General features: G+C 35.8%; 1 protein-coding gene across 4 annotated transcripts in view; it reads right to left on the bottom strand.

Moving 5' to 3' along the window:
* Rnf170 (ring finger protein 170) overlaps nt 1-13,692 on the bottom strand; it is a 39,900-nt gene that overhangs the window by 15,796 nt on the left and 10,412 nt on the right. For all 4 annotated transcript variants that reach the window (XM_058579939.1, XM_046446511.2, XM_046446513.2 and 1 more), the window contains 2 exons: nt 5,891-5,966; nt 479-587 (listed from right to left, as the gene is read on the bottom strand). In XM_058579939.1, coding sequence (XP_058435922.1) covers nt 479-548 — 70 coding nt within the window. In that variant the 5' untranslated portion in view covers nt 549-587; nt 5,891-5,966. The remainder of the gene's footprint in view (nt 1-478; nt 588-5,890; nt 5,967-13,692) is intronic.

Raw genomic sequence — 13,692 nt, 5'->3', positions numbered from 1 at the left:
TTCTCATTGTCCTTCTCCAAAAAGAAAGAGGGAAACTAAGAACTTCGTATTAAATGAGTAAATAGAGATAGTAGAGCTAAGGGAAGGTTTTAGACAGGGTTCTTAAAAGAAAAACCTTTCTGCCCTGGGTAGGATGCATAATGAAACTACTAAAGAGTAAAGAACAAGTTGAAATTCAGTGAATCCTTAATGCTACTGACATACTTGAATTACTATGCAAAGAAATGCATTGACTGAGAAGCTGAACAATTATTTTTTTAACCTTTGAACCAAAAATGCAAAATAACGTACTAAGTAGAAAAAACATACACATATAGTTGATTATTCAGATGCAGTATATACTTGGATGACAAGTAGAACAGGATATCAGAAGCAATACAGAATGTGACAAAGGAAAAATTAGGGATCCAGCCTGTGTATACATATAGGTCTTGATTTAAACAGTTACTTCTACCAAAGTATAGAATTGTTTGCTTACCACAAAAAAGATGTCCACAGTTTGTTTCAACAGGTAAGGAAGCTTGATGTAAACAGATTGGACAGTACATGTCAGTGTAGAACTGCTGTCGAGTAGCAGCAGGTGCATCCTGATAAGAAGATATGTACACATAATTATATACTGAGCATTCAAAATTGTCTTTAATGTTAAATTACGTATAAGAACACTGTCAAGCCAGGTATGGTGGCACATGCTTGTAATCCCAGCTAACTGGAAGGCTGAGACAGGAGGACTGCAAGGTCAAGGCTAACCTCAACAATTTATAGACACCCTATCTCCAAATAAACTGAAAAGAGCTGGGTTATAGTTCAGTGATAGATACTTGCTTAGCATGTGCAATGCCCTGGGTTCTACCCCACCACTGAGGGAAAAAAGAAAGAACACTGTCAATAGTGTGTAATCCATCAATTTTCAGATATGCAATAGTTTAAGGTCTTATAAAAAATAGTTTAAGGGGCTGGGGCTGAGCTCAGTGGTAGAACACTTGCCTTGCATGTGTGAGACCCTGGGTTCAATCCTCAGCACCACATAAAAATGAATAAATAAAGATATTGTGTCCATCTACAACTAAATAAATAAAAAAATAGTTTAAGGTCTTATATAAATTTAACAAGTTATAAAGCTATACTGTTGTTTTTTTTAAGCTATAGGGTGTCTACCTTCCTTCCTAAATACATTTAAAGAAATAAATCTAGATTAATTCAAGAGTTTCTCTTTTAGCCTTTCCATATAAGTTATTCTGTGTAGAGCAAGGCTGAGCTAATACATTAAGCTGAAGAGTAAGAAATGTCAGGCTGGAGGTGTAGTTCAGTATTAAGGCACCAGATTAGCATCCATGAGGCCCTGGATTCGATCCCCAGAACCACCAAAAGGAAAAAAAGAAGAGTCAAAATATTTTCTAACTATTAGCTTTTTTTAAGTTTAAGTTTAAGTATATATCCCCCAAAGATAAACTTAAAATAACGCTTTTTACTCTAAACTTTTTAAATTTGGATTCATCAGGACTTAGTGCTGCGGAAAGGCATATGTATCCAAAAAATGTACATAAGCCTAAAGTACTTTGGAAAGATATTCTAACAGGACAATGGAAAGGTCCTGACCCAGTGATTGTCTGGAGTCGGGGGTCTGTTTGTGTTTTTCCACAGGGAGAACAGCAGCCCATTTGGATTCCAGAGAGATTAACTAAAACAGTTTCTACAGATCGAAAAGAAGATGATTTGACTCAAATCCATAACAGTTGATATCCAGAACTCCAGCTTGGCCATTCTTACATCTGCGACAGTGATTAACCAGGATGCTTTTTTCAATAGCTATTTTATTATTGCATTTTTCCACATCATAAGGTTCTATTTTTATTTTTTGAGCTCATACAAACCTAGGTTAATGTTTTTCTGATCAGTTTTATTTTTTGACTGTGGAGTTTTTAAACATTGCAATGGAGATTTCACCTAGGTAAAGCTACAAGGCCTTTACTATTTTCTTATGTGTTGTACGTTTGTGTACACTCTTGTGTTTTGTGTTGTATGTCTGTATGTGCGTATGTCCATATTTCTTATATGAGGAGCGCTCATGATAAAATGGATCCGAATTATTATTATTTTTTTTATTCACGTGATTTAAATGGTTTAATTTAAATTATGTAAACAGCTGTTAAGGATTGTTTTTAAAGGTGGTTAACAGATCTGTTTGTTTATTAATTTAAATTAGGTAAAAAGCTGTTAAGGATTTTTTTTAAAGTAGGTTAACAGATCTGTTTACTTTCACCTTTCCTTTTCATTATATTTAATAATTCTTTTCAGGATAATGTCTCTTTAGCATCATTGCCAGAATTCCTATCTCCATCCCAGTGCCGGTGAAGAACTCAACAAGTAATGCTCAAAGAGTCAACTTACTTTGGGAGGAAACGGATTTTGGGAGGAAATGGACATATTGATAGATTCCTCTGCTTTGAACTGCTTGCAGAACTTGCCTGGACTATGTAACTATCGTTTGGTGCAGCGAATTGTGGTAATGCTGGCATATCTTTGCTGATGGTGTCACTAGTGATGCAATTTTTCCCAAGGAGCCGTCAATTGGCTTGGTGTCGTGGCATTTCTGTATCCTCCTCCCTTCTGCTAGTGATGATCTAAAATTTGGGGGCCAATGGCTTATGCTGGACCAGTAGTCAGTGACGGGTATGATCCAATTGCAGTGGTATCAACCTAAGACAGGAGGCTGACGCCTAAAGGTCAGTTTTCCGATGACGGGTAAGAACCATATGTTGAATTGGACAACCTACCAGGCACGGTCCATAAGCCACATTAACCTCACTCCCCCACTGGCACCAAGGCCAAATTTGGGGGCCAACAGAGGTGAGGCAAAGAACCTCACCCCCCCCACTGGTGCATAGACCTATCCACAAGTATGGCTGTATGCTGGACCGGTAGTCAGTGACGGGTATGATTCAATTGCAGTGGTATCAACCTAAGACAGGAGGCTGACGCCTAAAGGTCAGTTTTCCGATGACGGGTAAGAACCATATGTTGAATTGGACAACCTACCAGGCACGGTCCTTAAGCCACATTGCTTGTTGTTTAATTAATCAGAAGGGGGGAGATGCTGGGAGCCATTAGCCAAGTAAGTATGACAATTTCCTTGCCAGCGTACCCCATGTTGCAGTGACATTGAATGTACTTAACCTTGCTCAAGGACCAAGGCAGATTAGGGTGTTCCCGGTTTTAAGATAATCTTGTTTAGGGCGTTCCCAGTTTAGGTTCCAGGTTTAAGGTTTAAGATTATTCCTGCTGGGAATAGGGCGTATCCTGCTGCCTGAGTTCCCCTTGAGTTCTCACGGGATTCAGACAGTATATTTTGGAGATAGAAGCCCAGTGGAGGTGGATTTGGACAGAGAACGTGGATTTGGGCAGAGAACGTGGATTTCCCCAGAACGTGATTGTAGACGGCTGGTGTGAGTTCGGGAATAAAGAGTTGCTGTTTGAATCTACAAGCTGTGTGGTGGCTCGTGATTGTGTGCCCAGCCAGACTGCGGCATTTGTGCCCAGCCAGACTGCGGCAACCTCTTTTTCTGTTCTCATAGCTATCCTCCAGACAAAGTGTTGCATATATGTGATACTTTATATAAGATCAGAATTAAACTTTTGGAAAAGAATACTTCCTCATTTTGGAAGCAGAAAAATTTAAGATCACTGGTAACTTGAACTCAGACCTTCACAAAGTTGTGTTGTGATCGAACAGAAGTACCGAGTACAATTACCAGCATAAGAAGAATCCAGATATCAAAGATCTCACTAGAATACAAGTGCCATAAAGACAAGGCCTTCATCTGTAGGACTCACTATAGTCATTATTCATATGCTAAATATACTTGGATGACAAGCAGAGCAGGATATCAGAAGCAATTATACTACTTAGGAAATACAAAATGTGACAAAGGGGAAAATTAGGGATCTAGCCTATGTATACATATAGGTCTTGAATTTAAAAAGGACTTAGAAAAGCATCCAGCATTAGTATGAAATGTTTATCTTGTCAATAAACATTTATCAAAACCTGTTTGATAGCACCCAGTACATATCTTATAAACAAAGTAGCTAGCATTAAAAACATCTAATTTTAAAAATATCAGATATATTAAACATGAATTGTTAACTATAATGAATCAAAGAACTTGGCTTCCCAATTTTTTTTTTTTTTTTTTTGGTGGTGCTGAGGATTAAACCCAGGGCCTTGTGATTGCAAGGCAAGCACTCTACCAACTGAGCTATATCCCAAGCCCTTTGTTTCCCAATATTGTAAACCACAATTTAAATTTCAAATTTCCTCTAAGTTACCTCTAAAATTTCAAATTACTGCTAAGTTACCAGAATATTCTATAATTCTAGGTCACACTCAGATATTGTAATTATTCATGCCAGTTTTAATAGTACAAAAAGAAAAATGTAAGGAGAACCTTAATGTTCACCTTTCCATTGTTTCTCATTCTTTTTAGATATTGACAAAAAACAATTACCAGTGCTGTTCAATAGAACTTTCTGTAATCATAGAAATCTTTATCTGTACTACCCACTTTGGCAGCTGCTATCCACATGTGGCTGTTGTGACTAAAGTACTGAATTTTAAATCTTATTTAAATTAAATTTAAATAGCCACAAGTGGCTATTATGTTGAACAATACAGAATAGGCTAAGTCACTAGTTTTATTCTAGTTCCAATAGGTATAATGTCATGCCTGAGGAAGCTGGGAGGTAAACAATGGGTTTGAGGTACAAAGAAATCCAGAAGATTCACTTCTATTTGTGACTCCAGTATAGCTAAACCCATTAATGTAATTGCTAGTGTGAATTTAAGTAATTAGCAATCTAATGTGTTAATGCAAATGATAATAATTGCTATGCTTAGCATGTCTGAAGATTAAATAAGATAGTTGTTTGTGAAATCACTTTGTAAATTATAAAACATTATCTGAACATGAATTATTGAAAACAATTACTTTGGAATACAGCACTATTAACATGCTTAAACTATTCTCGAATTGATGAATGGAACTTCAGTTCCATGAGGGTAGGAATTTTTGTCTGTTTAGTTCACAATTGGATTCCCAATACCTATAACAATGCCTGGGACATGACAGAAGTTTGAAATATATTTGGTGAATGGATAAATTATAAGCCTTCATTGGAACTAAAGTTTGGGTAGGAAAGCAATCAAAACTTTTTTTTTGCTACTGGGGATCAAACACGGGGGCGCTTTACCACTGAGTTATATCCTTCTCATTTTTCATTTGAGACAGGGTTTCACTATGTTGCCCAGGAGAGCTAGAAACTTACGATCCTCCTGGCTCAGCCTCCTGGTTACAGGCATGTGCTACCAAGCCCAGCTAAAATTTTTATTTTTGATGTTAGTGATATAGGTATGAAGGTATAAAATATTCCATTTATTCTGACTCTCATAAACCATACTGTTTATGAGGTAAAAAGTAAAGAAGAGGCAGAGAGGAAAAGTTTTCTTCTTTTTCTAACTAGTTCTGTTAACTCTGATCACTGAAGAAAACGGGGAGGTACAAATATTTCTTTGAAGGTTTTTGGGTATATATGTTTTAAAAAATAATTTTCTACTACATTTCAGTTAAGGCCAATTACAGTGATTATTTCTATACAAATAAATAATAGGAAAACCATTCTTTTTTAAAGCAAGTTAAAAAAAAACATGTAAACATCTGAATAGATGTTGACTGGGCAATATACTTAATCTGAAAACATACAACCTATAGAACAATTGAAGGCAGGAAAGAAAGCAGGAAAACAGTCCCTGTTTCTCAAAAGTAATTAACTGTACATTCAAAGGGAATTATAACATCTACTCCTTACATAAATGCACGTTACATAACAGTACCTGTTCTGTTTGAAGTTGTTCTCGAAGCACCCTCACTAGCTCTTGGTTTTCTGGATGAATGTTCTGATGTACATTTCTGTTGAACAGAATATAATAAACCTTGAATATAAAATATTGTCAGATTAATCCATTTACTTTCTGGGTCTGAGTTTTTTACTTAGAACCACTGGTAGTTTAGTAAATATAACTGATCATATACAATTGCACTACCATTCTAGGACTGTATATTACAGATTATTCTGTGCTTAGTTCTTCCCCAAATCAGTGACCACTGGCTGATTTTGGGCTTAGGCAGCAAATGATAAAACCTCAAAGGCCTAGTACTTTTGGGATTTCTTGTAACTGCAAGCTTACAGATAATATAAAGAACAATTAACACATTTATTTCTTTTGTAAAATTCCTTCAAAATAAGCTGCTATATAGCTCTATATATTATTGTGCATTTGAATACTTTTCCACATCTAATTAAGGCTTTCTCCTAATTTTTCACATTTTGAGCAAAGGGAGACAGGGCAGAAACTAAATTTATGTAAATAAAAAAGCCAAAACTTAACATACCACTAATATCTTAACAAGTAAAATGAATTTGGTGGCTAATGATGAGACCACTAAAAATTAGAAGTGGAGGTAAGGTTGGGAGGGTGGGGGTGTCAATATTTACATCTAAATCACAGTGCATTTCATTTTAGACTTTCCCCCCTAAACTTAAAACATCTTGAACAAAAATATTCTAATTCTATAAAATCACAAGCTTACTCTTTAGAAGATCCCTTACTTACTGGGTAAACCATATACAACAGAAAAAAAGAACTCTAATAATTTCATGGGATGGGGAAAATTAAATCCACCCTATAATTACTCAATTTTTATTAAGAAACGCAAATTTTAGAAAAGAAAGCTGACAAAAAATAAAACCATTACTTCAATGAGGGCAACTTAAAGTCAAGTAACTAAAAAGAAGTGTAACATAAATGTTATGAAACTGCTTGAACTGTGCTCAGAACTCAAATTTTGGTAGATTCTTTATTTCATAATAAGCTATACATTCTTTTGACTGAGTAAAATGCATATGAAAGCAATCAATCAAGGAACAATCTATCCAAGCACAGGAAACACCTCATTTAAATATCAGTGAACATCTAAACAGCATTTCTCTATTCTTTGAGAGTAGATCATCATTCCATTTTCATTGGGAAAAAAATACTGATGGCTTTTGGAAAAATATACTGATGACTTTTCAGTGTACTGATATGAACCATATGCCTGGAAAACCTTTCAGTTGGCATCTTTTCATATTAAGAAGATGTAAAAATTCTTAAATCTAGTAGTAGAATATTTGAAAAGTCAAAGTATAGCCAAAGAACAAGAACAGATAGACCAAGCTGCTGAACAGTACCTGGAGTTCAAGAAATTAAATGGGATTGACAGCTGTGAGTGAACAACCCAAAATTTAGAAAACAGCAGACAAATGTATAAGACTCTTTTCATTGGTTTGTTTGTTTGTTTGTTTCTTTTTTAAAGTATAACATGTATTTTATATTACATATAAAATTTAGTTGGTATATAATTCTTATACTATACAATCTGTCAATTTAAAGTGTAAAATCCAGTAGCTTTTACTATGTTTACAGAATTGTGCATCTATCACAATAATCAGTTTAGAACATTTTCATTACCCCTCAAAAGAACCATTCTTCTTAGCCCCCTCAATCATCCTCCCCAAACTCCTACTGCCTCTAGCAATAGCCACTATTCCGCTCTCTCTGTACTTGTCTATTCTAGACATTTCATATGAGTGAGATCCTATAACACATGGTCTTCTGTGACTGCCTTCTTTCAGTTAGATGATGTTTTTGAGGTTCATTCATGTCGTGCCATGTACCAGCACTTTATTCCTTCTTATTGGCAAATAATATTCCATTGTATTCATCCACTGGTTTTGATTTACCCATCAATTTTGATTTACTCATCAATTGATGGACTTGTGAGTTGTTTCCACTCTTTAGCTGTTATTAACAAAGCTGCTTTTTTACATTTATGTACAAGTTATTGTATGCACATAAGTTTTTTAAACATGAGCTCTTATTATTTTTGCATTATAATTCTTTTTTTTTAGAGAAAGAGAGAAAATTTTAATATTTATTTATTTATTTTTAAAAAGTTTTCGGCGGACACAACATCTTTGTTTGTATGTGGTGCTGAGGATCGAACCCGGGCTGCCTCGCATGCCACATCCCCAGTGATTTTTTTTTTTTTTTAAAAGAGAGAGAGAGAGAGAGAGTACAATTCTTAATACACCTTTATACCACAATTTATCATATCTCTGATTGTATATAAGGTATGTTGACACCAAATTCACATCTTCATACATGTATTTTAGATAATGATGAGGGTCTCCTTCCAACATCCATGCTATTCCCCTTTCCTCTATTTCCCTCCCACCCCTATTCCCTATCTAGAGGTAATCTTCCTCCCTTGCTCTCACTGGTTTCTGATACGTCAACAAATCTGGTACAGATAGTTTGAGAAGGAAGGGCAAGCAGGGGATGGTGGTGCACACCTGTGATCCCAGTAACTCAGGAGGCTGAGGCAGGAGAATCAAGTTCAAGGCCAACCTCAGCAATTTAGCAAGGCCCTAAACCACTTAGTGAAACATTGTCTGAAAATAAAATGCTGAGGATATAGCTCAGTAGTAAAGCCCCCCTGCCCCTGGTTATATCCCCACTACCCCACCTCCCAAAAAAGAAGAGCGGGCAAATAAGAAAGAAATTAATTACAACTACAAAATACTGCTGAGAGGGGGATTGAAAAAAAAAATAATGGAAAAATCCTGGGTTCACAGACTGAAAGACTTGCTAAGATGAAAATACTACCTAAAGGGATTGGTCTACAGATGCAATGCAATCCCTATCAAAATTCCCATGGCATATTTTGAAAAAATTGAAAAGCTCATTCAAAAATTCATATGGAATTTCAAGAGACTCCAAACAACCAAAACAAATCTTGAAAACAAAAAAAATTAGAAGACACACACTTCTTGATTTGAGAATTTAATATAAAGCTACAGTAATAAAAGGGGGATGATACTGTCATAAGGATATATAAACCAAGGGACTAGAACACAGACCCCAGAAACAAACTCTCACAAATGTGGTTGCTATAGGCTAAATATTTGTATGTCCCACACTCCTTATGTTGAAACCATAATCCCCAATGGAATCATATTTGGAAATGGGACCTTTGTGAAGCAAGTAGGTCATTAAAGTGACACCTTATGATGAGATTAATGTTCCTTAAGACAAGATATGAGCAGCAGGGGGTGTAGAACATATGCTTAGCATGCTCAAGGTTCAACCACCAGCATCACAGGCATACATGAAAGACATGTTTTCTTATCTGTGCTCTTTTCCATGCAAAGATGCAATGAACAAATAAGTCACCTGCAAACCAAGAGGTGGCACTGTGCCAGACACAGATCCACCAACACCTTGCGTGCCCCGCAAAGGCCCCATAGGCCTATGTGTTAAAGGCCTGGTCCCGAGAGTGGCCTTATTGGGAAGTGGTAGAATGTTTTAGAGTGGGGCCTAGTGGGATATATATTGGGAGTGTGTCCTTGAAGGAGATTTGGGGACCCCAGTTCCTTCCTCTGATTTTTCTTCCATGATTAGATGCCTTGCCATAGGCTCCAAAGGAATGGGACCAATCAGTCATGAACTAGAACCTTCAAAACTATGAGCCAAAATAAGGTTTTTTCTTTTTATATGTTGATTTGCTCAAGTATTTTGTTATAACAACAGAAAAGTGACTAATACCCCTTGATCTTGGACTTCCCAGTTTCTGGAATTATGAGAAGAAATCTTTGTTGTTCAGAAATGTTTGTTATTCAATTTTTTTCTAGCAGACCAAACTGAGACAAAGGTCAATTGATTTTTGACAAGGGAACCAAGACTGTTTAATGGGTGCTGGGAAAACTGGATATCCACATGCAAAAGAATGAAATTGGACCCTTACCTAAAGTCATATACCAAGATGACCTCAAAATGGATCAACAAATTAAACTTCGGAGTTAAGAGGAAAAAAAATCCACAGATCTTCATAAATATTCAAAACTTTGGATTTGGCAATGATTTCATAAATATAAGACCAAAAAATGAGCAACAAAGAAAAACCAGATGAGTTGACTTAATCAAAATTAAAAACTCCTGGAGCTGGGGTTGTGGCTTAGTGGTAGAACGCTTGCCTAGCATGTGTGAGGCACTGGATTCGATCCCCAGCATCACATAAAAAAGGTAAAATAAAGGTGCTGTGTCCACCTACAACTAAAAAATATAAATTTAAAAAAAAAAAACCAAAAAACTCTTGTGCATGAAAGGTGCTATCAAGAAAATTAAAAGAAAACCCACAGAATGGAAGATATTTGTAAAGCATACACCTAAACGATAACAACAGAATACATAAAGAATACTTATAACTAAAAGACAAAAACTAAACAACCCTATTCAAAAGTCGGTAAAAGACTTAAGTGGACATTTCTCCAAAGAAAACACACAAATCATCAATGAGCACATGAAATGATGTTCAACATTAGTACTCATTAGGGAATTGGAAATCAAAACCGCAATGAAATTCTACTTATCTCCCGTGAGGATGGTTATTATAAAATAATAATAATGATTTACAGAAAGGAAGGAAAGAAAACCCTAGAAAATAAATGTTGGCAAGGATGTTGAGAAACTGGTGTCCTTGTACATTGCTGGTGAAAATGTAAAATAGACCAATCACAGTGGAAAGTAGTTTAGAGGTTTCCTGAAAGTTAAACATACCAGGCTAGGCAACACAGCAATATCTCCTCTCAAAACAAAACAAAAAACTTAAACCTAGAATTATCACATGATCAGGAATTCAAAATAAAAGCAGGGATTCAAACAGGTACTAGTACAACATATTTCTAGTAGCATTATTCACAATGTAGTAGGTGTAATAGGGTTACAACTGGAGAACTGGAGGGAGAACGGAACTTGTACAGACTTCCTACTCAATCATATGACAGATGCAAGCCAATGTCTAGATAATGGGGAGCACATTATATAATTTTAAAGTACTTCTTAAATTGAACCAAAATATCACCATTTATCTTTACCAATTGGCTTTGGTTCTATCCATGAAGCCACACAGAGGAAATCTAATTCTTTTTTTGTAGTTTTTTGAGATGGAATCTCATTTGTTGCCCAGACTGGTCTTAAACTCCTGGGTTCACATGATTTTCCTGGCTCAGCCTCTGAGTACCAGAACTATAGATATACATTATTGCGCTAGCTTCATTTAACAAAACAAGCCCTCTCCATATTTAGCAGACAGCTTTATGCCCAACAGTCTCTTTCCCTAAGCTAGATATCCCCAGTTCCTTCAGGTGTTTTGTATTGTAGTTTTCATTGTTTTGACAGTTTCCCTGAACACTGTCTAGTTTAAAATAATTGTCCCAAACTGAATATAAGCCAGTTATGACCTTTAGCTGGCTGTTTTTCTCCTGTACATTTTTTATTGGTGCATTATACTTGCACCTAATGGTGGGATTTGTTGTTACATTTTAGTATATACACAATATAACAACATAACTTGGCAAATATCTATCCCCAACACTTCCCACTCCAACCCCCATTCCCTGTTCTCCCTGTTCTACTGATCTCCCTTTAGCTGGTTATTTTTGTAAATGTACCCTATACTGTTACGTTTCTGGCATCTAAAATATACAATTGCCTATTAAACAGAAAATTTTAATTTGGACTTCATATCATTCCAGTCTGTAGGGAAAAACTGCTATTATACAAGCAATAACTATTCATAGTAGACAAATTAGAAAAAATGAAAATGGTATTTAATAATAAAATCGATCCTATAAAATAGTATTTTAAATGGGCTACTTTAATTATGGTTTTGGGATACTCCTCTGCTCCCCACTACTTTTTCAAATAATTCACCTTAACTGAAACACTGTATCCTTTCAAACAAAATTTCTTAAATTCCACTAGGTCCCCACTTCTGTTTTTTTTTTTTTTTTCTTCTTTTTTTGGTACTGGGGATTGATCCCAGGGGTGCTTTGCCACTGAGCCACATTCCCAACCCTTTTTTATTTTTTATTTTGGAACAGGGTCTCACTAAATTGCTGAAAGTCTCGCTAAGTTGCTGAGTCTGGCTATGAACTTGTGATCATCCTGTCTCAGCCTCCCGAGTTGCTGGAATTACAGGCATGTGTCACCAGGCTGGCCCTTTGACTAAAATTTCTCTAGCCCTTCTCCTTTCTGATTCTATGATATCAACTTTTTAAAGATTCCACACATAACAAGATCACACAGTATTTGTCTTTCTGTGTTTGGCTTATTTCAGTTAGCATAATGTCCACTAGATCATACAGATTGCTGCAAATGATAGGAAATCCATTCTTTTAAAAAGCTGAATAGTGTTCCACTATGTGTCTGTGTGTATCTATCTGTATATAAACATATATATCACGTCTTCTTTTACTCATTTATCTGCTAATAGTCACTTAGTTTGATTCCATCTTATAGACCCTATAAACCAATACTGCAATAAACAGTACAGACAGTTCTTTGAAATATTGACAATTTCTTCTCAATACATAGTCAGAAGTGTTATTGCTGGACCATATAATAATTTCTAATTTTAATTTTTAAAAAAATTTTAATTTTAATGTTTTAAGGAATTTCTATATTGTTTCCCATAGTGACCACACCATTTTACATTCCCACCAATAATGTACAAGGGTTCCCTTTGTTCTACATTCTCACTGACACTTGCTATCTTTTGTCTTTTTGATAATAGCCATTCTAACAGGTGAGAGGTGATATCTTATTGCAGTTTCACTATAATTTTTCATTGGAGGAGTGTTAGATTGCATTTCCCTGATGATAAGTGAGGTTGAACATTTTTTCTTTTACCTGTTAGCAATTTGTATATCTTTTAAGAAATGTCTCTTTAGGTTCTCTGCCTTTCTTTTTTTTTTGGTAGCACTGGAGATTGAACCTAGAACTTTACAATGCTAGGAAAAAGATTTACCACTGAGCCACATCCCCAGCCCTATTCGTTTTGAGACAGGGTCTTGCTAAGTTACCAAGGCTGGCCTCAAACTTGGGATCCTCCTGCCTCAGCCTCCCAAGAAGCTGGGATCATAGGTATGTGCCACTGCACCTGGTTGAACTAATTTTTATATATGTGAAGAAAGGGTCCAATTTTGTTGTTAGGCAAGTGAATATATAGTTTTCCAAACATTCTTTATATTAAAGACACTTACCTTTTCCTACTATGCTCTTGGCAACTTTATCAAGATCAACTGATAATAAATGAATTTATTCCTGGGCTCTCTTTTCCTTTCAATTGGTCTATGATGTCTCAGTTTTTAATACTAGTACCATTTTTTTTTTTTTTTTTTTTTTTGGCGGTGCTGGGATTGAACCCAGGGCCTTGTGCATGTGAGGCAAGCACAGTACCAACTGAGCTATATCCCCAGCGCCCCCATTCTATTTTTGGTTACTACAGGTTTATAGTCAATTCTGAAGTCAGATAGCACTACGTCTCCAGCTTTGTTCTTTTAGCTCAAGAATGCTTTGGGTATTTGGGATCTTTTCTGGGTCCACACAAACTTTAGAAATTTTAATAGTGCTGTGAAAAGTGACTTCGGAATGAAAGGAATTACACTAAATCTGTAGATTGTTTTGGGTAGTATGAACACTTTAAGAAAATTAATTCTAATTCATAAACACAGGATATTATTCCACTTATTTGT

Source organism: Marmota monax, unplaced genomic scaffold, assembly GCF_021218885.2.
Source record: "Marmota monax isolate L192 unplaced genomic scaffold, Marmota_monax_Labrador192_F-V1.1 WCK01_AAM20220418_F8-fsc00493, whole genome shotgun sequence".
NCBI lineage: Eukaryota > Metazoa > Chordata > Mammalia > Rodentia > Sciuridae > Marmota > Marmota monax.
Note: the sequence above shows the minus strand (reverse complement) of the source record. Positions and strands in the feature narration are given on the sequence as shown.